We start from the raw sequence: 24,943 nt of genomic DNA on the forward strand, positions 1-24,943 counted from the left end.
ACTGTGCGTCGGAGGGGCGGGGCCAGAATGCCGCTCACGCTAGGCCCCGCCCCCGCGCCGAGGCCCCCACCCCTCTGGCCGAAAAGGGGCGGGCCCGGCCGGTGCTGGGTCCAGAGTTTTCTCACTCTCCGTCGGACCCGTCCCTTCGTCTCTGAGTCCTCGCCCTTACCCCGGGCCCTCTCCTGCTCCCCGAGCAGACGCAGGGAGTCGAGGCAGGGCGTACCGGGCGCCATGAAGGGCCGCTGCCTGATAGGCGCCGCGGCGGAGGGGCTGGCTGGCTGAGGGCCCGCGCCGGCCGAGGCATGTGGAGTCCTGGCGGGAGCCTGCTCCAGGCACTCCCCCGGCTCCTGCAGCACGCCGCCCTCCAGGGCCGAACCGAGCCCCCGGCCCGCTGGGCCCTGCCGCGGGCAGCGGGCGGGGACGACTCCGCCGATCGTCTCCCCCGCGGAGGCGAGGCGAGCGCGGCGGCGGCGGCGGCTGCTGCCTCGGGCGCCCTGCTCGGCGCCTATCTGGAGCGCCACGGTCCGCCAGCGGCCTCGGAGCTGCCGGCGCCGGGCGGGGCCTTGGCGGGCTGCCCCGGGAGCGGCGGCAGCGGCGGCGTGGTGGTCGGCGTGGCGGAGGTGAGAAACTGGCGCTGCTGCTGCCTCGGCAGCACCTGTTGGTGCCGGAGCCTCGTGCTGGTGTGTGTGCTGGCCGCGCTGTGCTTCGCTTCCCTGGCCCTGGTCCGCCGCTACCTACAGCACCTCCTGCTCTGGGTGGAGAGCCTCGACTCGCTGCTGGGAGTCCTGCTCTTCGTCGTGGGCTTCATCGTGGTTTCGTTCCCCTGCGGTTGGGGCTACATCGTGCTCAACGTGGCCGCCGGCTACCTGTACGGCTTCGTGCTGGGCATGGGACTGATGGTGGTGGGCGTCCTCATCGGCACCTTCATCGCCCATGTGGTCTGCAAGCGGCTGCTCACTGCCTGGGTGGCCGCCAGGATCCAGAGCAGCGAGAAACTGAGCGCCGTTATTCGCGTCGTGGAGGGAGGAAGCGGCCTGAAAGTGGTGGCGCTGGCCAGACTGACCCCCATACCTTTTGGGCTTCAGAATGCAGTGTTCTCGGTGAGTGGTGTCCCGCTGTCCCCCATCCCTTTCCAAGACTGTTCCCAGCGGTCTTGTGACGGCCCTGGGAGGGCGCTCCATCAGATAAATGCCAGCAGAGAAGTGACATTGACAACAGGAGTTAGAATCACTTTGTGTCGCACGCTGAGAAATCTCATACAAATAAAACAAATCTTAAGTTGGGGCCTCAGACCTGGTAGAGAAAGAACTACTCTTTTTTGGCATATGAGTGTGACTAAAAATGAAGAGCCCTTTTAACTTCGAGGGGAGATGGATGAAAATGTCCGTTTTAAACATTTGTCATCTTATTTTTGTAGCAGCTTTGGCAACAGTCAGGGAGTGAAGGCTTCACATTCCTAGCTCTCTCTCTCGCCTGCAAAAATGCATCCAAGGTTTTAACTCAAGTTTTTAACGACATGGGGCTGAAGGAAGTGTTTGGGTAAACAGTGGAGGGGGTAGCTTCAGACTCCATATTATAGTCTCCTAAAATTTTAATAGGCCTGTTCTTCACAAAATAATTTGCTTTAATACAGTGCAAAAGGGGGAATCCTCCTGTTTATTTTTCTTTGGAGGAACTGCAATTCGAAATCATTAGGTAGGGAATAAAACAAAACAGGACAGATAATCTTTTGCTTAGTAGGCATATATTTTTCTTTATACACACCTTCTACACTCTTTTTTGCCTTGTATTATTTATTTATTTAGTTTTCTCAAGCTCATTGCAACTGATTGAGGAGTAGAAATACTGCTAGTGAAGAGACCATCTGCCTGGAAGAAAGGAATGAGGTCTTTACAAACTTCTTGACTTTGGACCACATCATTAACCCTATGTGTCCTTGCTTTCCTCTTTTCTAAGGTGAAGGCATTGAACTAAATTACTAAGTTCCCAAGAGTCAATGATTGTAAGCTACAAAGAGTTCATATAGCGATTTCCAGGAACTCAGCCCTTCAGCTTGACTTAAATAAAACTGATATGGAAGAGATGTAGCACTCAAAACCATAGGTATAGGTATATATATGTATATATACATATATAGGTGTATAAACATTCCATAATAGGTATATTATGTTAGTGATTCTGATACATTGTATTGTTTTCAAAATATTGTTAGTCTTTAGAAACTTTCTGGTTTTGTTTTGTATTAAGAATAATTCCAACCATTGATTCCTAAAAGGTAAAGATTGGTATTTTTAGGAGTGTGGTATCCTTTTAAAGCCCAGATATCTCCTTATTCATTAGTTTGAATAATTTTTATCACCATGAATTGCTTTCAAACCAATATATAACTTTAACAAGCTGTAACCACCAGGATAAACAATTTGAATAAACTAGCAGTTTATCTAAAAAAAAAATAATAGTAATTCTACCAACCTACCATTTTTGTGATGAAATTAAGAATTTTTAATTTTTCTCTTTCTTTTAAATGCCTTTTGCAAGTCTCATGTTGATATTAATCAACAGCAACAACGACTAGAATGAGGCTTATGGAGGCATGGAAATAGGTAACTGTCTTTTTAGGTAGAGAGAAGTTTTGGTGTTTATGGTGGTTTGGTAGTTTTTTGCCTTAAATTTTTCCGTTTTACAACAACTTATAGTATTAAGTATAAACATGAACTTTGATCCAACCTTGGGTAAAATAGATCAAGTTTTCTAAGACTTTGGAAGAGGGTTGGGACTAAGGAACCTGAATATTTGCTTTGTTCTCCAGTATAGCTTGATCCTTGTGCCTTTTCTTGTTCACTTACTGTGTGCTTACTACCCTAAGCTCTTTCCAGATATTATTTCTAATCTTTAAACCAGCTCTGCAGAATGTATTTATGCATATAGTGTAGACTTGTTCAACACTTTGGAGCATAGGACTAGTGCTCTGGAGTCCTACTGTCTGCATCGAATCTATTGATCTTGGTCAGGTTGCTTGTCCTCTCTGTGGTCAGCTCCTTATTTGCAAAATGGGAAGAGAAATGGTACCTACTTCATAGGATCATTGAGACAATTACATAAGATAAATACCTGCAATAGAGCCTGGCTTAACAAACGTGTGTTCTTTTTGGTCACCATTACCATTGTTATTACCCAGGGTCACCTGGGTACTAAATAAATGATAAAGTAGAACTCTGCACTATGGTTTGATGATAGGGTCTCAACCCATGGCTCTGTTTCTTCATTGTATATTTTTTTTTAATTTTTTTTTTATATAAACATATAATGTATTTTTATCCCCAGGGGTACAGGTCTGTGAATCGCCAAGTTTACACACTTCGCAGCACTCACCATAGTCCATTGTATATTTAATAGCTGCTGTAGCCCTGGGTATATAGTAAGGACTCATTATATATGTTTAATTAAAAATAAGACAGTTTTGGAGAGCCTGGGTGGCTCATTCAGTTAAGTGTTCAGTTTTTGGTTTTGGCTCAGGTCCTAATCTCAGGGTCCTGGCCCCGAGCTCCATGTCCTGTTCCGTACTCAGCAGGGAATCTGCTTGATTCTCGCTCCAGCACCCTCTTCCCCTCCTCTCTCTAAAATCAGTGAATAAAATCATTAAAAATAAGTGAGACAGTTTTTTTAAAATGTTTTTAACATATTAAATATGTGAATCAGAAGTTTTACTTTGTGCTTGGAAATAAGGTAATTATATAGTTGAAACTGCACTTTACAAGAGGCAACTCAAGTTGGTGCTGTGGGGTCAAGAGCAAAGAGGGAAAAAAAAAGGAAAATGGTCTCATTATTAGCATAATTTTACTGAGGAAGAAACAGAGGCTTAGCCTTCCAGGGACTTGTTCGGGGTCACTTACCTAGCAAGTGGGAGCAGCGTTTTGACAGCAGGATGGGCTGATAAGATGTGTCACACTAATATTCGTATTCATAGCTATTAAGTAGGGTGGCTTGTAGAGCCAGTGAACAGAGTATGTTACATTTTATTTTTTTCTTCTTAACAATCTGCTTATTAGCTCTTTCAACCAAAACAGTTTACTAAATTCACCCAGGGTATGTGGGTGAAAAGAAAGCTTAGTTTAGGCTGATTTTTGTTTTAGTCTGACTTTCTTTTTTCTTCTCTAGAACTTCATTCTACCTCCACCCTTTCTATCCCCATCCCCCTCTGACTGCCCACAGCTGCTCACTTTCCAGGCCTATTTATGTTTTCTTCTTTCCTTCCCATCTTTTAAAAGATCTCCCCGCCACCCCACTCTCTATTCCATTAAGAAAACTCATTTTCTTAATGCCCATGATTAAAGAAGTTTATCTGAGTTACCTTAAAGAGGAAGTGAGGTGTAGTGATCATGAGAGGCATAGGCTTTAGAAATAGTCCTTGATTAGTCCATGCTGAGTTATGAGAGTTAAATAAGCTGGTGTAGTGAAGACTTCCAAGTATTGCCTGGCACATAGTCAATTCTGCCGTTGTTAGCAATCATTATCATTATTAGTGGTGCATGTAGTGGTATTTACATTTTAGACACAGGAGATGATTGTAAAGGTTAAAATATAGAAGAAGGAAAAGGGCTCTCCTTTGCTTTGTGTCTTTTATTAACCATATTTCTTTGCTTTTTCCATGTGTGCTAAAAAGGGATAGGCACATGGACACTACCCGATCTTGAAACTGTTGAAATAAGAAAAAAGTACATACATCTCATAGTATCAATTATTAGATCATAAGAAATATAATTTCCCAAGTACATATTTAAATTTTTTCCTTTAAAAAAATGCACCTGTTTTTTTGGGCTGGGAAATAGTTAAAGCTCGCTGTTTTTAATGTAATCTTGTACCTGTAGCTGCCTCACCTATGAAGACATCTGCCTATGAAGACAGATTTACAGACTTATCGTTTGTGCATATTTCTCAGTATTGTTCTTATCTGGACACACGTCTAGGATGAGCATTTCTTACAGCTCCAGTCAGGACAGGTTAAGTTATGCTGTAGTAGAAACCCCTGAATCTCAATGAGCTAGGAAGTAGAGGTTTGCTTACCTGTTGACACAGATTCATGTTCAGCGTGGCTTGGGGAAGGGGCAGGGAACCTTTGCTTAAGATCCCTTTTACCCTGGGATCCAGGCTGACAGAGCCACCATCTTTCACTTGGTTACTGGGATGTGGTGAATTTTAAAGCTTTCATCTGGAAATCATCTCACTTTTTACTGGCCTGAACAAGTTACCTGGCCAGCGGTAACTTAAAAAGAGTCACGCAGATGCCTGGAAGGAGCTAGAACTGGGCTGTCTGGTAGCAGTCTTCATGACACTGTCACTTGATTACCTCCTTTCTCTCTCATCCCCCACAAGGAATCATCCACACCCTATGGATCCGGACTCCTGAACAAGTCTGTTTGACCCCCTGCCATCATTGTGGTTCAGGTGTCTCGGCCGGCCTCCCACCTGGTCTCCTTGCCTCTGAGCCAAGGAGTTCCAATTTTTCCTCTCTCCAGAAAGTTCTTTCTGAAATGCAAATCTGATCTTGTTATTCCCCTGCAGGAAACTCTCAAATGGGTTTTCTTTTCCCCTCAGGATAAATTCCAAACCCTCACAGCATAGATACTTCTGTACCCTGTCTCTTGCCATTCCTCAATTACTAAATGCTCTTTGATGTGTTCACTTTAATCCTCAGCATTCTAGGAAGTAGACATGATATTTCTGATTCAAACAGCAAATCTTGTCTGTAGCTTTGAAAATTCAGATTTCCCTTTTTCCTTTCCTTTTTCAGAAACCTCATGGGCTGCAAAACCTAGGCTATGTCTTGCCTCGTACTATAGGAAAAGTTTGCATTAGGACTTCAGCAGTGACTCTAATAAAACAGCCTTTAAGCCTGAAGCTGCTAAGCTCTCCTGTATAGCTTACTTACCTTTGTATTTAACAAAATTATCTTTTTGAAAACAAAAGCAGTAAATACATGGGTACTGTGAGTAGAATGCACACAAAATAGAAATGAGCAAATTTGGAAGTGCAAGGCCTGTCCCTATCACCCTGGCTCTCTTTTCAGTGGAACCATTTTAAAGAATTATGTGTTAGCAAACTGTTAATTACTTTAGTTATTTTTATGAGCCCACAATAGGTTAAAAACAGCAACAGAAAGATTTTCTGTTGGTTTGGGGAGGGGCAGGGAGCTGTGAAACTGATATACTAACTAAATGACAGCAAAATGTGATTAAAGACGAACTTGTAGCCTATATAAGGAATGAATTTTCCTCAGATTTGCACTGAGTAATCAAGAGAAAGAAAAGTTTTAGTAGTTTAGTTCATAGTCAAACTGAAATTGATTTTACAATTAAAGTTTTGACAGGCTGGTGATCATAAGACCACAAGTATGGTAAAGCCTTAGCCTCATGAACTCGTTGGGGACCTGTAGTTCTGTCTCTGCTCCTGTGTGACTTTGATGAAGTCATTTAATGATCTGTCCCCCAGTCATCTTATTTGTAAGGGGAGAGGCAAGGTCTCATAGTTTGCTTTTTAGAAGGCAAATGTTCTGAGCAACAATTTAATATCCCCCTTTATTTTAACAGTTTGGTGATAGTGTGTTTTATAAAAATGTTTTCTCATCCTAAACTCTTATTCTGTATTATAGCTCTAGCCATCGAGTCAGACATAGGTGATGGGTCATGGTGCTTATCACTGTACCAGCATACCTGACGATCCTTCCTTCTCACTATTAAGTGTACTGATTCACTGCCACTGGTACGGTTTGGAGAGAATAGCAAGACAGAGATCAGTGTGTGTTTTGAAGGACCTTGGAGTCTTATCTCTGAAGGAGCAGATGTGATGGCTAAGTTAACAAATGTGATGCCACCTCAGCCCACACCCTTAGGCCTCACAGTGCCACTGAGTCCAGCTGGCCATGACTTCTTCAAAACTTTACCCTTCTTTCTGCCCCTTCAGTTATCTCATTAGTTTGTGTTTTTGATGCCTCATCTGTGGGCTTACAATTCACAAATCAGTATTTTTAGCCTACTGTATCTTAATAACACATACAGCATGTCTTATTGTCCCTTATCCAGATATTAAAAAAATTCTTTAAGAGCAAATGGGTTTTATTAAAACTTATTTCAACAGTATTTGTTTAGCAGTGCTCACTGTAAAAATGGGAAAATATAGTTAAGCACAAAGAAGAAAATCATCATCAACATTTTAATGTTTATTTTTGTAGTCTTTACATTAATGAATTCTTGTGTTTTCCTTATATAACATTGTGAGTAAATGTTATAAATGATTCTTGTCACGTTTTACTGGATGTAATGGACATTTTGGTCATTACAAATGATACAGAATGACCTAAAATGGACACAGTCAACTATGGTTTTTCTGGTTTTTTGTCTTTTTCCCTGCTGACAGCTGGGTCTTATGTATAGAAGGCATTTGATAAATTTTTGGGGGGTGAGTAAAAGTAATAAGCCTATAGTTTTTCAGCTCTACAAATAAAATCTTTTTAATTTATGTTCCAGAAAGTATATTCAGTAAAGTGTGTGTGTGTGTGTGTGTGTTTTTTCTGGGGAAAAGGTTTAGTGTGTGTGTGTGTGTGTGTGTGTGTGTGTGTATTAATCAGATTCTCAGATGGATCAGTGGCCCCCTAAATATTAACCATCAAAAGCAGTTCCTAATTTAGGTACATTGAACTAATGAAAAGGTCTGTATATAAGAAGATGGCCTCTACTTTGTAGGTAGACTTACTGACTTAACCATCTTTGTCTGTAGAAGCCTATACATCGCAGGCCTCTTTGGCTGTTGGAGTGGGTCTCTTCTCTCCGAGCCTCTGCCTTGTCTGTTCTCCCCAGTAGCAAGACTTTTCCTAGCACTTTCACAGTTGCTGCTTAACCAGAGGGTCTCAACATTGACATTAGGTTGACCTTAGAGGTTACTGGAAATGCTTTTAGTGTTCATTCAATATTCACTTAATAAGTAACTGGTAGTTACCAAATTTGTGCCCACTGCTGTTCTAGATGCTAGAGTTATAACCATGAACAAGGCAAAGTTCACCCCAGATTCTTTAAGGAGCTTACAGTCTAGTGGAAATAACATTCTAGGTATAGTATGGCATAAATTTTGCTGATAATTTTCATTTCTAACATTTTTTCCTTCTGGGGGGTGGGGGAAGGTGTTCTCAATATCTGAACAACTGATTACAAGTGGACTTTGCATCCTCACCTGTTTATAAACTGACAATTATTATAAGTCTCAACATTTATAAACAGTTTTGATGTTGATATCGTCAACATCCAATGAGTATATATTTAGCATATAATATATAGTAGACATCATGCTAAAGACAATAAAGAACAAGAGAAGTCCTTTTCTTCATAGAATTTCTAGTCTGGGGAAGAGGTGAAGGGCAAACAGGTGGTGAAATCTTTAGTTACTCTCTAGTGTGAAGGGGATGGGGATGGCCTAGTGTCCTCTCAGACAACCTTAAAGCTGTTCTTAATGCAGACCTGGGAGCTCAGGGAAGCTTGGCTAGAGATGTCCATGACTGAGTAGTAAAAGAAAGTTTAGGACTTTTGCCCAAGAAAGAGGAGTGGGAGGAAGGATATGCGTTTCCTTGCCAGAAGGAACATTGTGCAAAGGCCCAGAAGGAAAAGAGAGCAAGGAGTGTTCTAAGAACAAGAGAATTTTGATGTGCCTGGAACGTAATGTGACATGAAGCATGAGGAAATCAGAGTTGGGGTCATGAAGCGCATTGCCTGTGGAAGTGAACCTGAACCGTATTCTGATGGCAGAAGTAAGAGTTAAGCAGGATTAGATCTAGCTTTTTAAAAGATTTCTCCAGGATTTAGCATAGTTGGTGAGTGCGGGTAGGTCTCCTGTCCATGTCCAGACTAGAGAGGAGAGACTGACTAGGAACAGAATAGACAGTAAGTAGATTTCTTAGGTATTAGAAAGTGGCATTGAACGAGAGGGCAGATGAGTAGACGTGGGAATGAGGGAAGAATGAGCTGTGTGACTGACTTCTGAGGTGTCTAATTAGGGAAACTGAGATTGGGGACATGGGGAGAAGTATTTTGGGGAGGGAAGGAAAAAGAAGGGGAAATGGGCAGTTAATGTCTTTTCTTATACTGGTTTTTAAATTTTTATATTTCTGGAAGTGAAAACTATAGTTGACCCTCAGAACAATGCAGGGGTTGGGTACTGACCCCCCAGTCAGAAATCTACTCCCCAAAAAACTTTAGCCTAGTGTTGACCAGAAGCCTTTCTGATAGCATAAGCAGTCAATACACAAATATTTTGTATGTTATTGTATACAAATAACATTATCTACTGTTTTCTTACAATAAAGCTAGAGAAAAGAAAATGCCATTAAGAAAATCATAAGAGTAATACATGTGCAGAGTGTACTGTCTTTACTGGGAGAAATCCATGTGTAAGTGGAATTGCATAGTTCAAACCCGTGGTGTTCAAGGGTCAACTCTAGTTGCCATTTGCAACTTTCTGAAATATCAATAGTATTTTGAGGATATGTATATACGCAGTTTATCAATAAGTAGTAATTAGATGAAAAGATTGAACTGTACTCATGTTCATTTCCTTTTGCCATTCCTTTCTTAAAAATTATTTTGGGGATTCATGATTTTTTTTCCTATATAATATTATTAAATATATTTTTAATTGGAATTTACCTTAATTTCAACTTTGTCAATAGAAAAGCATTGTTTTTGTATAAGCCAAGAAAATTTAGGAAGTATAATTTGCTGAAACTAATATTAGATTCACAAAACTGTGGATAAAATCTGAGTTCTTCTAAACACAGATAGATCCTCTTTATATTCTTCATTAAGTCTATGTCAAGGTATTCTGTGTAAAAATTACATAGTTTCCTAGTGAATTAAATTAAATCCAGTAAAGCCATTGTATAAGTAGCTGGAAACTCAGAAAGTGGAGGGGTTGCCTGGTGAGCTGAATTTTGTGCCGTGTGGTAGAGGACAGCAGGCCCCGGGTTGCGGGAGCATTTGAGTGATCCGTCTGAAGATAGAAGTTCTCTTACTGTCCGCCGCAAAGATCAGTCAGCTCTAGCTCTTTTCAGTTAAGCATTTTTCCTTTTCTTTTTCCCTTCTCCTCCTCTTCCTCCTCCTCCTCCTTCTTTTTCTTTGTGCCCCCCCCCCCCACCCCAGCCCCTTGAATGGGCTCTTTGTTTTCAGGATTTATTTGGTATAAGGTCATGTCCTACATTAACCCATACCGGCCCAGAGAAATGAATTCCATCCCCAAGGAAAGCACAGTACCTCTAGGACTAAGAATGTATATGCCTCTACAGTGCTTCTAGAGTATTAAAAGCATGGGAGGATGGCGATCAAGGTAACACCATCCCTGAGTTGTCAAGTTCTATGATCACAGAGACTGAGCAACAAGACAGCAATGACATCCTAGGCTGAGATTTCTAGGAGTTCTTTGGAGTAGGAAAACAATCTTGAGCCAAGATCCCAGGATGTTGTAGGCAGAAACTCCAATGATAATATTCTACACTCACATTTAATGTCTTTCTGGCAAGAAAGACAAGCAGACAGATTTTTAAGAAGTTGGTGGGTGAGAACTTATTGGGAAGGGAAGCTTGAATAGGTCTTTGTAGGAACAAGTATTCTAAATTTATTATGTTTTTCAAAGAATGGAGCCAGGTGCAGATTCTGAATAGGACCTTAGCATATAGGAAGTGGTGTATTGGAATAATTTGGAACTGTTTATCTTAATAAAGTTAGTACTAGCTGAAAAATGTGTGTGTATGTGATTGTGTTGCTGTACTGGTTAAATTACTTGACACTCCAGTGTAAGTGTTTAAAACAATTAGCCAAAATTAGTTTTTTTACTTTCTTTTGATACACAGCTTTTCAGAAAGGGCATATATGTAAACAGTAACACTTGTTTTTTCCCTAGGATGAAGTTCTGTCATAAAAGGTTTGGCGATATTTGATTTCTCCTTTGGACAAAGGTCTTGTTAAAGAGTTGAGTTGTAGAGTTATTTCACATTTATGAGATCAGTTCTTAACATCGCCATTTGGATATTCCTGAATTCCATGTGAATGTCAATTTTATGTTTTACTTGGAGAAATTTCATTTCATTCTACGGACTGAAGCTTTGCATTCTGACATTTTGGAAATGAAATATTTACTTTAAAGATTAACAACCTCCAAAACCTGTAATGTTTTATTATTAACTGCAGTAATTTTTATGATTCCTTTTTTGTCATATGTACTCATTTGACATGTTTATTCTAAAGAGTGGTCTCTTCTATAACTACCCCAAACTGACAGAGGAGCCTTTCTTCCTCTCATTGACCTCATTTCTTGACTAGACGCTCTAGTGCTTTTCTACTAGGTACAGACTTGTTTCCCTTTTCATCCCAGCCCCCTAACAAGTATCACCCTAAGGAAGGCCTTGTCCTGTATAGGATTCCCTTGCATGTGCTCTAAACAATCCACACCCCACTGCCAATCTCACGGGTACATCCTGTGCCCTATTGTCCCTGTTCAGTCCCTTCTTAGAACACCTTAGCTTCCTCATCCCACCTGTCTCTGCTTGCCAAAGCCATATTTGGTTTTCAGAGTCCATTTCAAATGCCTCTTTTTCCACTTGGTTGCCCTTTGGCCCCTATTCCTGCAGCAAATATTAATCCCTGATTACTCTTTAACACTCTACACATAGTCCTTCTCAAGAATCCTTTACTGCCTGTTTTTGAGGAAGTTGATGTGTCTTTGTCAGAGTGTAAACCCTTTGAGGTAGGAGTTGTATCTTACCTTCTGTCTCTTGCAGGCACCAACCAGAACATCTTGCATGGGCAGCCTGGAGCCAACAGTTGCTGAGTTAAATTGTTAACCAGTCACAGTAGTATTCTTTCCAAACCAGCAGTGGTGTATCTCGAGTTAATCATCTGTGAGTGGAGATGAATGTAGCTTTACTGAAAATACGACTTACATGATTAGATTAGAGTGTAGTTAGAATAACTGTAGGTTACTCTTAAAATACCAGATCTTAACATCATCCCCCCAAAAAAGTTTAATAAAGTGTCCAATAATTTTCTTGCATACTAGTAAACCTGGATGGGGATATATAGAAAAATTATTTTCAAAATTAATAGCACTAGCAACAACAAAACCGCAAATGCTTAAAGGTACATGAATAAGAAATGTATTATATAAATAAAACCATCAAACTTTAGTAAGAGATGTAAAGATTTTGAGTAATTATAGATAACATTCTGGATAAGAATATTGAATATTGTGGGGATTTCAGTTCTATCCAGATTAATTTATAAATTTACCATAGTCCCAATATAAAATGTACTGATTTTTTCTTCTGAGTGACAGAATGATCCTAAAACTTATCTCTAAAAACGAATAGGTATGAATAGTTATGGCAGTTTTAAAAAAAGAAGAGTAATGAAAGGATTTTCAGGATAGGGAATTCTTTGTCAGATACTAACTGATAGTCTTTGCAACAATTTGGTTTCAATACAGGATTTAAGATGTCAATGGAGATTATTAGAGCCCCAGGTAGACATTTTATGTATAATTAACTTCATTTGTAACAAAGTAAACATCGCAAATCATAGGAGAAGTTATTGATTATTCAGTAAGTATCGCTAGGGAAATTGGCTCTTGGAGAAGGGGAGGAATATCCTATATATTCTATATTCTCACCTTTAATTCCAGAAGGAATAAGTGGTAAATGTTAAAAAGGAAAATAGAATCAGAAAAGAAATACACGTTTAAAAAAAAAAAAAAAAAAGGATCTGGGACACCTGGGTGGCTTAGTCGATCAAGTGGCTCCCTTCAGCTTCAGTCCTGATCCCAGGTCTTAGGTTTGAGTCCCACATCAGGGTTCCTTGCTCAGCAGGGAGCCCTTCTTCCTCTGCCTCTGCCTGCCACTCTGCCTGTTTGTGCTCTCTCTCTTTGTGACAAATAAATAAAATCTTTAAAAAAAAAAAACCAAAAGACCTAAAGATAAAGAAAAAAAAAAGGAAAAAAATCAGAGGAAAAGATTGATAATATTTGATTATGTAAAAATTTTGAAATGTGTATGTTGAAACATAAAATATAAGGGACACTTTAGTGGAAAATATTTGGAAAATATTTTAGTGGAATATATTTATATTATATATTATATTATTATAATATATATTATATATAATATATATATATTTTATTATTATTATATTAAATAGTGGAAAATATTTGCCAAATATAATAGACAAAGGTTGCCCTTACTATTTATAGAACTCTTACGAGTAAATAAAAAATTTTAACATTCCAATAAAAATGGACAAATATGAACAAGGAAAGCCATAAAGAAATGCAAATAAGAAAATGTATATTTAAAACTAATATCGGGACGCCTGGGTGGCTCAGTTGGTTGGACAACTGCCTTCGGCCCAGGTCATGATCCCGGAGACCCAGGATCGAGTCCCGCATCGGGCTCCCAGCTCCACGGGGAGTCTGCTTCTCTCTCTGCCCTTCTCCTCACTCATGTTCTCTCTCACTGTCTCTCTCTCAAATAAATAAATAAAATCTTTAAAAAAAAAAAAACTAATATCAAAATAAATTAAAATGTGTAAGATAAACAATCATGAAATACCATTTTTGCTCCATCAGACTAGGAAAGATTGAAATTTAATACTTAGAGGTGGTAAGAGTATGACGAAACACACACTCATGGATTATTTATTGATAGATACATAAATCAGTGTGAACTTTTTGGAAAAACAGGCTTTACTATTGGATCCAATAATTCTATTCCTAGTGATCTATCCTAAAATAATGGAGATACATATTGCATTAGTCATTTCTTTCTGTATAACACTCCAAAACTTGAGTGACTTTAAAAAATAAAATAAATAAATAAAATAAAAGTAAGCATTTATTAGCTCCCAGTTTCTGTGGGTTGGGAATTCTGTTGCAGCATAGCCAGGTGCTTTTGTCTCAGGTTTTCTCAAAACCCTGCAATCAAGTGGTGGCCAGGACTATAGATAAGATGTGGATGGGGGATTATCTGCCTCCAGGCTTACTCACATGGCCACAGGTCTTGGCTAGCTGTAGGCTAAGACATTAGTTCCTTGCCCCACGGCGCTCTCCATCAAGCTACTTTAGGATATGGCTTGTCTGCTGTAGGGAGAGATGGAGTTCTACTCTTTTTGTAACCTGATATTGAAGGTAACATCTCTTCATTTCTGCTAACATCTCTTTTCATTAAGTAAGCACCAGGTCCAAACCACATTCTAGGGGAAAAGATCACATAAGGACATGAGTAACAGAGGAGGAGTTTTGTTGGAATATTTTAGACACCCGTACACAGGTTAATATACAAAGGTTTTCATCAGTTTTTTAAAAATTTATAATAACAGAAATATAAATAATCACATATAGACAAGCAAGTAAGCAATTTAAATATTCTATAGTGGAAGAAGTTATATTGAGCTAGATCCACATAGTGGTAGTATAATTGCATAATAATGATAATATCTATCCTTTCTGAGTGTCAGTCATGTGCTATTCATTTGCTACATATTGTACAAATATTTCTGATCTCGACAACAACAATGTAAGGTTGGTTATTACCCTCATTTTACAGATGAAAAAACTGATGCTCGGATGCACAGTAGTTCACTGAATTCTCAGAACTCACATGCCATCATGGGGTTATTCGGCTTCAAAGCCTGGTAACCACACTGCCACTGAAGTATGCTTATGAAGATTATTAAATAACATGAGGAAGACTTACAAAACTGTTTTTACAAAATGATCTGTGTGTACACATTTTATTTACATTGAAGAAAAAAGATAGTCACAAATGTTATCTTTCAGTGGTAGAATCATAGAATACTAAATTTTTTCTTTACACTCGAATTTCATTCTAAATCTACATTGTGCATGTATTCCCTTTATAATCATTGAAGAAAATTGGAATGCTTTGTAAATGTTTCAGCTCCCTAGGAAAAACTACTAATAAGACTTGTACACACAGTTTTATGTAAAATTGAAATTTTACTTGATAATGAATCAGTTCCTTTAATCTGCTCTTCTAGATTACTGATCTCTCCTTACCCAACTATCTGATGGCATCTTCGGTTGGACTGCTTCCTACCCAGCTTCTGAATTCTTACTTGGGTACCACCCTGCGGACAATGGAAGATGTCATTGCAGAACAGAGTGTTAGTGGATATTTTGTTTTTTGTTTACAGGTGAGTTTAAGGCCAAAGGTTGTCTTTTTTTTTTTTTTTTTTAATTTCCTTTTTCTATGGCATTACTGATTTAAAACAGATTTCATTGAAAATCATTTAGGAGGATTTTTCCTTTTTGTGTCTTTCCTTGTTCTTTTGGTTATACTTCGTATTTTGACATTTACATTTTAATTGTGTGGATATATGGAAGTTTATAGAACTGAATTGGTACTTACTGAAAATTCTCTTTAAAAAGGGAATGACAGGGACGCCTGGGTGGCTCAGTTGGTTGGACGACTGCTTTTGGCTCAGGTCATGATCCTGGAGTCCCGGGATCCAGTCCCGCATCGGGCTCCCAGCTCCACGGGGAGTCTGCTTCTCTCTCTGACCTTCTCGTCGCTCATGCTCTCTCTCACTGTCTCTCTTTGAGCTCAAATAAATAAAATCTTTAAAAAAAAAAGGGGGGGGGAATGACAAAAATAAGGTTCTTTTTGCAGTGATTTTCAAAGTCATCACTCTATTTTGGGTTTTTGTGAAGTGTTGTTAATACTATGCTTCTGAATATAATTTTAGTGAGGTTTGATAGAGTTGGGTTTTTGTCTTATCTTCAAGTTATTAAACTCTCCAATTGATATTTTTTAAGAGTATTATGCTGGCAATGTAAACTTTTTCCAGTACAATTTTATGTAGAACAAAATAATTTTTAGAAAGTATTGCTTTATAAAAACCATCTGAAGTATTTCATTACAAATTTAAATAAGATTAGCATAATGGATTGTTATTGCCATGTGAATTGTAATATAGTTTAGGGTACATATGATTACATATAAAAAAATGTTGTTAAGAGAGAAAAATCCAGCTGTGTAGGCATATTTATTCAGTTCCTTTAAGTTGTAACAGGAAGAGTTAAAAAAAACTCATTTCTTTGGTTGTGCTACATGTCCTTCCTGAGATTTACCAACATATAAAATCACCATAATTTTTGATGATTTAGTAAGATGCTGATAATAACTTTTATTGAGATCTTTATATGCTATATATTTAAGCTCCTTTAATCCCTACCAAAGGGCTGGAAGGTATGTATTTTTAATATCTCCAGCCTATTGTGTATACATCTCTTCCCAACTTCGTGTTCAGTGACATCAGCAGTGGTAACTTGAAATTGATCTTGGCAAGAGTATTTATACCGTGGACAATGGCAGGTGCTCCAAATCAAGATTCCTACCTCTGATCTCCACGAGCTAGTTTATCAGCACACTAGTGGAGGGCGATTTGTGTAAAGTCATAGCTACAAGGGGTAGAACCATGATATAAACAAACGGAGTTGGCTCTGTGAACTATGCTCATAACTAGGACCATAGTTTACTGAGCAGATAACACTGAAATAGCCGATATCTTATTGATCCCTTAACTTGTTAGTTTTTATTTATGTTATTAAATATATGATACCATATTAGAAATTTAGTGTATCATTCTCCACTTTTTTTAAGGTACTATATTGTATTAAAAATATTATGATAAATAAAGCCAGAGTTGATTTTCTCTGTGCTTATGTAGTATAAGTTCAGTAAACAGAGTGAGCCCAGGAATATTTATATTGAACTATAAATAATGCCATCAATTAAATGGCTTGCTTTATGAAAAAATTTGTAATATTTTTGACATTCAGGGAATTTTTTTTTTTTTTTACTTTTTTTCTACAAAGTTATACACACACACACACACACACACACACACACACACACAGACATATTTTAAAGAACCTGAATCTAGGTTTAGGGTTTTTATTATAGTTGGTTTATTTTTATTGATGTAGTATGTTAATCACATATTAAACTTTTTATATATTATAGGTACGTGATAATGTATGTTTTTAATTACCTCGAGGTACTATAAGATTCTAACATACCCTGCATTCTCAGATTTTTTTTAGTATAAATTTAAGTATATTTTATGTTTTTCTAGTTTCTTGAAAATGAATAATCCATTTGAAATATATTTCTCCCCCCTTATATTATGCTTGAGTCATTAGAATTTGTCATTATTAGTAGGTTTAATAATATTTTCACTATTTGATACTTTATATTCCTGAGCATCTTAGTAAATCATTAAACTATAATTGGTAGAATTATAATAGAAAAAAATAGTTCATGTATTTGTCACTTGTGCTTCTAAAAATATAGGATCTTCTTTTTAATCCAGTGATTTTATACCCCTTTGTTTGAGCTGACAAATTTAAGTTTAGCATAGAAGACGGGAAAAAAGGGCAAATAGTTCTTAACCCAGACATTTATGAAAATAACAATAACCATCACAACAAAAAAAATAAAGACATATTTATGCCTCAGTTTTATTTACTGATGTTACTTTATAGCTTAGTATATTTCAGAAAGGATTTAATTCAGCTTACAAAAGATTTACAGGAGAATAAAACAAGAGGAAAAAGAAGTCATCCTGAAGAGAGAAGTCCATAGGAAAAAAGGATGAAGCTTAAGTGAAAAGTAGAGTAAGTGTGTTCACGAGGCTTCTCATACTTGCTAGAAATAAGCCACGAATCTGCCTCTGAACTTCATAGCCACCTAAATAGAACCCAGTGTCTATAAAATTAAAACAATACAAAATAGATGTTCAGAGGAAGGCACAACTATTTCTTGTACAAAAATCCCACTTGGATTCTGTGGATTCGCAATTCAGTTAACTCTTTTCCATGCCCTGTATTTTTCTGTGTACGCAGCAGCCAAAACCCTGGATGAGTCCAAGTTTTGATATGCTTTGCACCTGTTGTTTTCGGGAAGTCATACAGCCAGATTGGTAATATTTAATTCATCGTTGCAAACCTTCTGCTGGTTTCTCAACATTGCCCCATAGCCCAACTGTTTCGTCTTCCTACTCCCCCATTGCCTCAGTGACTACTGCAAACCTATCTCAGCACCTCACAATTTTGATTTCTAACCCCACGTTCCTCTTGAGTGTCAACAGATTATCTCTTTTGCTTAACAGAAAAATCAGAAGCCTTCAAATGGGAAACCCCTCAATTTCCATCTAAGAAATCCACTAAACACTCTGTGTTCAGCTCACGCTCTCAGCTTGTTCTCCAGTGGATAGTAGAAGAGATGCCTTTTGTCTTTGATTCTTTTGTTTTAGTAGGGAAACTTTCTAAAACAGGTTTTTGTTTTTTGTTGTTTGTTTTGTTTTTGTTTTGTTTTGTTTTTACATTTACACCAAGGTGGTGTGTTGGGAAAAGACTCTGTACAAATTGCCAGGCCCTGGGTCTAGAAGGGCCTCTGGGGAAAGTCCCATGTAGCGATGTAGCTAGTTCACCCTCACTGGGAACCTGAGAAGTTTTTCTGCCAGATCTAAGCCTACTTTCTATGACTGTCATCACCAACTTTGTTGAAATCAGATGCACTTTCCAGTTCTCATCTAGCTCGATTTCTTAGCAACCTAAGATTCTGCTAACCATGCCTTTTTAAAACATTTTTTTTCCCTTATCATTTTGATTGTTTTTTTTCTGCTTGCCTGGTTCATTTATCAGTATCTCTTCCTCTTTTCACCCCCGAATTGATGTTCCTCATGATTCTAGCCTAAGCTTTCTGTTCTTACTCTGAAAACTTTTCTCCTTAGCAAATCCTATTACTGAGTTAGCTGCTGTTAACGTTTATTTGTGTAAGGACTCCCTGATACACATCTTGAGCCCAGCCTTCTTTCCATAGCTTTGGACCTGTTCCCTGCACTGCTTTGGATCTCTGTTCAGCACCTCAAATTCAACATGTCTGAGGCAGAGTGTAGCATCTCATCCACACCCTTTCCAAGTTAGTTCTAAGGTACTTTCCATGACTTCACATGGTGTCATCACAACACTGATAAGTATCAGACTGAGAGTTTTCAGTGAGTAGATCTTGTTTGTTTGGTTGTTTTTTAAAGAGAGCTCACATGTTAGAGAACCAACACAAGATTTGAAGGCCCACCTTTAAAATACCTAATTTGCTCAGAATTCTATGGTATAATGAATACCCATTTACTAGTGCCTCCCTTTCACAAGTTCCAAATTCCCCTCTCTAATCCACCCCCAGCATGTCTGCCTCTGCACTTCCCCCACTACCCTCAATGCTTATATTTAGAATATTTTTCCCACAAAACTGCTAAAATTATGCATAGGCTTAATTGAAACAGTATTATATTTTAGGGTCACTGTGGATAGATCAGCCTTTGAAACTTACTGGGACATTAAAGGTCACTTGCTCTAACCTTGTTGCACTGAGACTATTTGCTCCAAACTCTGAAGAACTGACTTACAAATGAAGTTAGAAGATGTGTACTGCCTAGACATTTTGATGAACTGTATATAGAATGTTAAAGCATCTTAACACATAAAGAGGGGCCACAGCTTCCTATTGGAGAGTAACAGAAGCCCCACATAGCAATGTGAAATCACATCACTAGTTGAGTGGCTAAACCAAGACTAGCACCTGACTTTCATGTCAGTGCTTTTTCTAGCATCCCTTTGATGGGCATTTTTTTCTCAATCACGTTTTCCTTTGTTTTGTTTTTCCCTAAGCACAAACAATTTCATGTTCATGGTCTCTTGTTAATTTCTTTTGAAGTTTATTGGCATTTCATTTTTTAAGTGGTTCTTGATATTTTGCATTTTGGCTGCACCAGATAGTTCATTTGCAAATGGTAGTGCTTCTCTCTAAGCGGACTTAGGAATACCTATGGACATTTATGGTCATGCAAAGATATAGTACATTAATTAAATTAAGATTTAGTTGGCAGACCTCTGTTGTAGACTTTTTTTTTTTTTTAATCCTTGAAGCTTTTTGGTACAAAGAGACAAGTTTGACTTGTATCAAGCAAACATCATGTATATGGACTAAAAGGGATGTATGCTTGCCTTGTGTTAACCTGATACCCTGTGTTGATGATGTATAGATTTTAACCCTCCACTCTCAATAGACGAAGCCAAGGAAAGAATGGATGGCAACTGTGTATAATCTATTTAAAATTCTTACCTGACCATATTTGAGAAGCATCCTGTTTGAAATATTTCTAAGCTAAATATTTACTGGGTTTATTTCTCCTTTTTTCCCCCTGTGTAAAATATTGTTAACTGTAATGTTTTATTTTTATTCACAGATTATTATAAGTATAGGCCTCATGTTTTATGTAGTTCATCGAGCTCAAGTGGAATTGAATGCAGCTATTGTAGCTTGTGAAATGGAACTGAAAACCTCTCTGGTTAAAGGCAATCAACCAAATACCAGTGGCTCTTCATTCTACAACAAGAGGACCCTAACATTTTCTGGAGGTGGAATCAATATTGTATGACTGATGAAATGTATGATTGTCAAGAGCTAGTGTGCTGTCCAAGGTCCAGTGGTCACCTTACCAGTGGGCAGAGACAAGTTCTAATTGTATACGGCACAAACAAAACTGACTAGTTTTTAAATTGCACAATTTTTTAAAGGAAGAATCATTTTCTGGATATGTAAGTGTACATGTAGATGCAAATTTGGGCTGCACCTCTTTATCATTTATTATGCCCTCCGTGGCCTATAGGTCTGCACTTTAGTGTTTTTTAATTGTTTTCTTTCTGGGTACTTATGAACAGAGAAATAACCCAAATATTTTTCTGCTTAGTGTCTTTATTTATAAAGTCCATGAAAAGTTGTAAGCAAGCATCTTCCCTACTTATAATGATGAGTAAGAGTATGTAATTTTAAATGTATGATATTATTTAGATGTTCTTTATCCTTTTCAGAAAAGATAGTGTTTCTTTGTTTTGTTTTTTAAGTGGGACCACTTTGCTTCCCTTTTCCTTACGAGTTAGAATATAGACATTAACTTTCAGTTGAATGTATTTTTGCAAGCATCATTGCAGGGCCATTTACACCTGTTCACACAAGCTTAAATCCTACATTGTGGGACTGAAGTGCTCTTAAGATACCTTTTTATTTTCACTGTGGAATATGCAAAGTAAAAGGGAAATTATTGGGCAGTGGCTCAAATTAGAACCCATGTTCTAATTCCATTACATTGGCTTTACTCTCCTTAGATCTTTCATCAAAGGGCTGTCCCATTGCAGTCTTACTAAAAAGTTTTAGTAAAATAAACTTCTTTTTCCTTTTATATTCATCATTAGGCTTTGAGATAAAAGATCTAATCCTTTAAAATGATGGACTTACCATCATTGAAGATGTCACTCAGGTGGCCTTGTTTGATCAAATCGCCTTTTAAAAAAAACAAGCTTTAAAATCATGTTTATCAGTCCACTGAGTTACACATATATATTTGTCCCCATAGTCTTCAGCTTTAAAACTATAAATACACTGTTAATGCCCAAATTTGTATTATTTGCCCTACTATAAAATGGGTTTATTTTGTTTGTTTTTTGGTACTTGTTTTTCTCTGATAAGACTCAGGAATTCTGAAATGTGAAATTAAGTCTCAATTCTTTCTCTTGTAGAATGAATTGAGTATATTTATTAATAGCACTTAGGAGTATATCATACAATAATTTGGCATATGATTCATATGACATATGTATTATGCATCTATCACCTTATGATTTTAAAATGGTTTAGTTGTGAACTTGATGACTAATGTTTTTTTTACAACCCAGATTATAGATACGAATGCAAATTTTCTGGTTGGTATCTCTTTTTTGGCTATGAAGATTCCACCTTATCAGAGAACTCCCATTTGCCCTTTCATGAGGGTAAAACCTTTGCCCTGATTCACTAAAGTGCAAAAGAATTCTATTGGAGCAGATTATTCTAGTCTTATGTTAAAGACACATTGCATTTGATTTTAATGCATAAGTTTTTTCCCTTATTGGAGTTATAATCGATTTCCTTACCTTCATCATATCTAAGTTTTCTCACCTTTGGGTAATAGAAAAGTTCATTTACATGTCCATACCAAGACTTCAGTGCAAATGATCCAAGAAGCAGCTGGGTCTGCAGTACTTAATTGGCCTCCAAATCCTCCTTTCTTTCCTTGGTAGAAAAAAACATACAGTACTAGAATATTCTTATTCTTTTTTTATCCTAATTACTTGTTTCTATTTTTTTAAATAATTTTAATTTAATAATCCCAATGAACAATATGCTTGATTTATTCTTTTCTGTCTAATTTGACAGTATTTTTCTTGTGTTTCTTGTTTTTGATAAGTTTTTGTTAAAGGAATCATTTAAGATCACTACTTTCAGACTTGTGTTACACTTCATGTCTATTGAAGTGCATTTATTTACTTAGCATTTTGTAACTTGAATAATTTCACCAAATGAATACCTTTTAGTAGTTTGTAATGAGTTCTTCCAATTGTTGCATTTTGCTTCATACTTAAATATGTAAAGGTAGAAGAGAAATAATTTTTCTGTATTCTGCCAATCATAATTTTATATAATAAAATCATCCATTTTTACTTAAAATAGTATGGATTTACTATTTCTAAAATACTAATCTAAAGCTGCAATTTTCCTTTGCTTCATTATTTCCCAGCCTCCCAAGTAAACAACAATCTATTATATTCATGCTTTTTGATAGCTGAATTTGGTTACTGGATTTTGGATGTGTTCTCTATAAACTGTATGAAGCATTGCCATGCTTTATTCACTCCATCTTTAAGCTTGCATCCCAGATTTATGGCAGCAGCAAATTTAACAAGATCCTTGTATGTTGCCCAAATAATGCCTCCAGATCTAGAGTGTATATTTTTAAAATAAAATGTTTTGACTTTACAAACAGCAGTATAAAGTTGCTTTATGAACGTTTTAAAAATCATACAACATACCTAATTTCTCAATATGATGAAAGATAATATTCTGTTTTTAATTCTTTGGGCCTTTCCCTTAGTTTTCCGTACTTTTTTGGTTTATTGTTAATGATTTGTTTACTCTTTGCCAAATTTTATTATGTAAATTATTTTTAAACAGCACATCGTTTTAAAAATGTGTACATAATAATTTACTAAGTGCTTTCATGTCCATTTTCATTTGATCATCAGATTTGTGAAATAACTTGAAATCTGTACTCTTTGGTTTATGAAAATAATAGAACCAAATCTCTGTCATTAGAACACGTGTTTTTACTTTGTGTTCAAAAGAGACTGGGTAGATTTGTTCCGAGCCTGCCATAGTCTTGTTTTATGTACTTTGTAATCAACTGCAAACCTAAGATGACTTTCCTTTGGTAGGGTCAAATGTATGACTATAAGACATTTCCCTCCTTGAGAAGCTAAGTTGAGTAGTTACTCTTACTTACCTTGCTGTAACTGAGCTCAGTGGTCTCGCCACCAGCATGTCCCAGCATTTCTGTGTGTGTTAATGTGCAATGCTGATTTGGACTGTTCTTGGGGAAGGTGCTATGGCTTACTTATGTCCGTATTTGTGGGACTAGCTTTAGAACGCTTGAGAAAGAGGATAGGTATGTGTCAGGGTGATACAGGTCAGTCCTTAAATGCGTGGTAAGTCCACGCTATTCAAATCTAAGTGGTGTTTGCAGAGAAAAAGAAAGGTTCAGGAGGACCTCAGGGACAGTGAGACCGACCTGGGTTGATGACTTTGGTGATGGAATTTTGTTTCAGAACAATGGTCAAAATAACAGTGTTTGGTGTTTAGATGGGACATTGCTGATTTCTGTTGTAATCAGCTATTTAGGATATTTTTTTTTAAAGGTCATCTCTTTAAGTTTGAAAGCCTTTAAAGGAGGGAGAGGAATCACCCATTCCACAGGATATTTGAAACTCAGGAGTTCTGGTAACTGTGCATATTGAACATTAACTGTTAATTTATTTCACAACTAAATTATAACTTGGTACTTTGGAATTGCTAAGTGATTGCTGCAAACTATTTTCTATGGTAGCTGAAGATTTAAAATAGATAATTCAATGGGTGAATCAGTAAAATCTCTTGATAATTGACATCCCAGATCACTTGTGTGCCTGAGAAAATAAAAGGTGATATTTTATTTTCCTTCTTTCTTCTCTTTCTTTCCCTCTATAATTGGATGGATATAGAGACGTGTGACATGGGAGGGAGCGTAGGAGGAAGGGAAGACATGCTTCTAAGATGGAATGGTGGTGACACTAGATGAGGGTGGTCGTGGTTATGGTTATAGCAGAGGCCCTCTGGAGAGATGATTCTGATGTCTAACATTGCCACTTCCCCTTCCATTTTTTTTTTCCCCTTATACCGCTAAATCATGAAATGCCACCTACCTGTCAAAAAATCTTGTCATTTGTCCCAGGCTACAGTAATGTTTACAATGCCTTCATAATAATGAAAGTCTTTCACCAGTATGATTTCCTGTTGATCTCTACCTTTGTTCCATGACTGTTGCTTTGAGGGCATACTCTGCTGTCATACACTTTCATCTCAGCACCTAAAATAATGCTTGTCCTTGTTGACTTGTAGCAGTTACCATACTGTCAATGTACATCTTTTTTGGTCAAAATTGCTTGCTGGGACATAACATAGGCCAAAAGGGGGATACCCCATGTTGACAGACTGCTCTAAGTAGAGAGGTGCAGTGGAGTGCCCATTGGATAAGCGTGCCTGGCAGTGCATGTGCTCATTACCCAAGATGGCACAGTACTCCCTGCCATGCTCGCCGTCCCTGGTTGAGGGGCCTGTCAGCACCCATTGTGGGGAATACACAGTAGTAGTATCCTATATTATGAGATCAATATTGAACATTTTTAGGGATAGCATTAAATGTACAGT

The 24,943-nt window shown here is 37.7% G+C and overlaps 1 protein-coding gene across 1 annotated transcript; it reads left to right on the forward strand.

The window, feature by feature from the left end:
* Nucleotides 1-95: 95 nt before the first annotated feature.
* On the forward strand, nucleotides 96-24,188 carry TMEM64 (transmembrane protein 64). The gene is made up of 3 exons (XM_032869070.1): nucleotides 96-1,100; nucleotides 15,084-15,239; nucleotides 20,355-24,188. Exons 1-3 carry the CDS (start codon nucleotides 303-305, stop codon nucleotides 20,544-20,546), a joined length of 1,146 nt encoding a protein of 381 aa, XP_032724961.1. The 5' UTR covers nucleotides 96-302; the 3' UTR covers nucleotides 20,547-24,188.
* Nucleotides 24,189-24,943: the final 755 nt, after the last annotated feature.

The sequence above is a fragment of the Lontra canadensis genome, unplaced genomic scaffold (genome assembly GCF_010015895.1).
Source record: "Lontra canadensis isolate GAN:19392208 unplaced genomic scaffold, GSC_riverotter_1.0 scaffold37, whole genome shotgun sequence".
NCBI classification, from domain to species: domain Eukaryota; kingdom Metazoa; phylum Chordata; class Mammalia; order Carnivora; family Mustelidae; genus Lontra; species Lontra canadensis.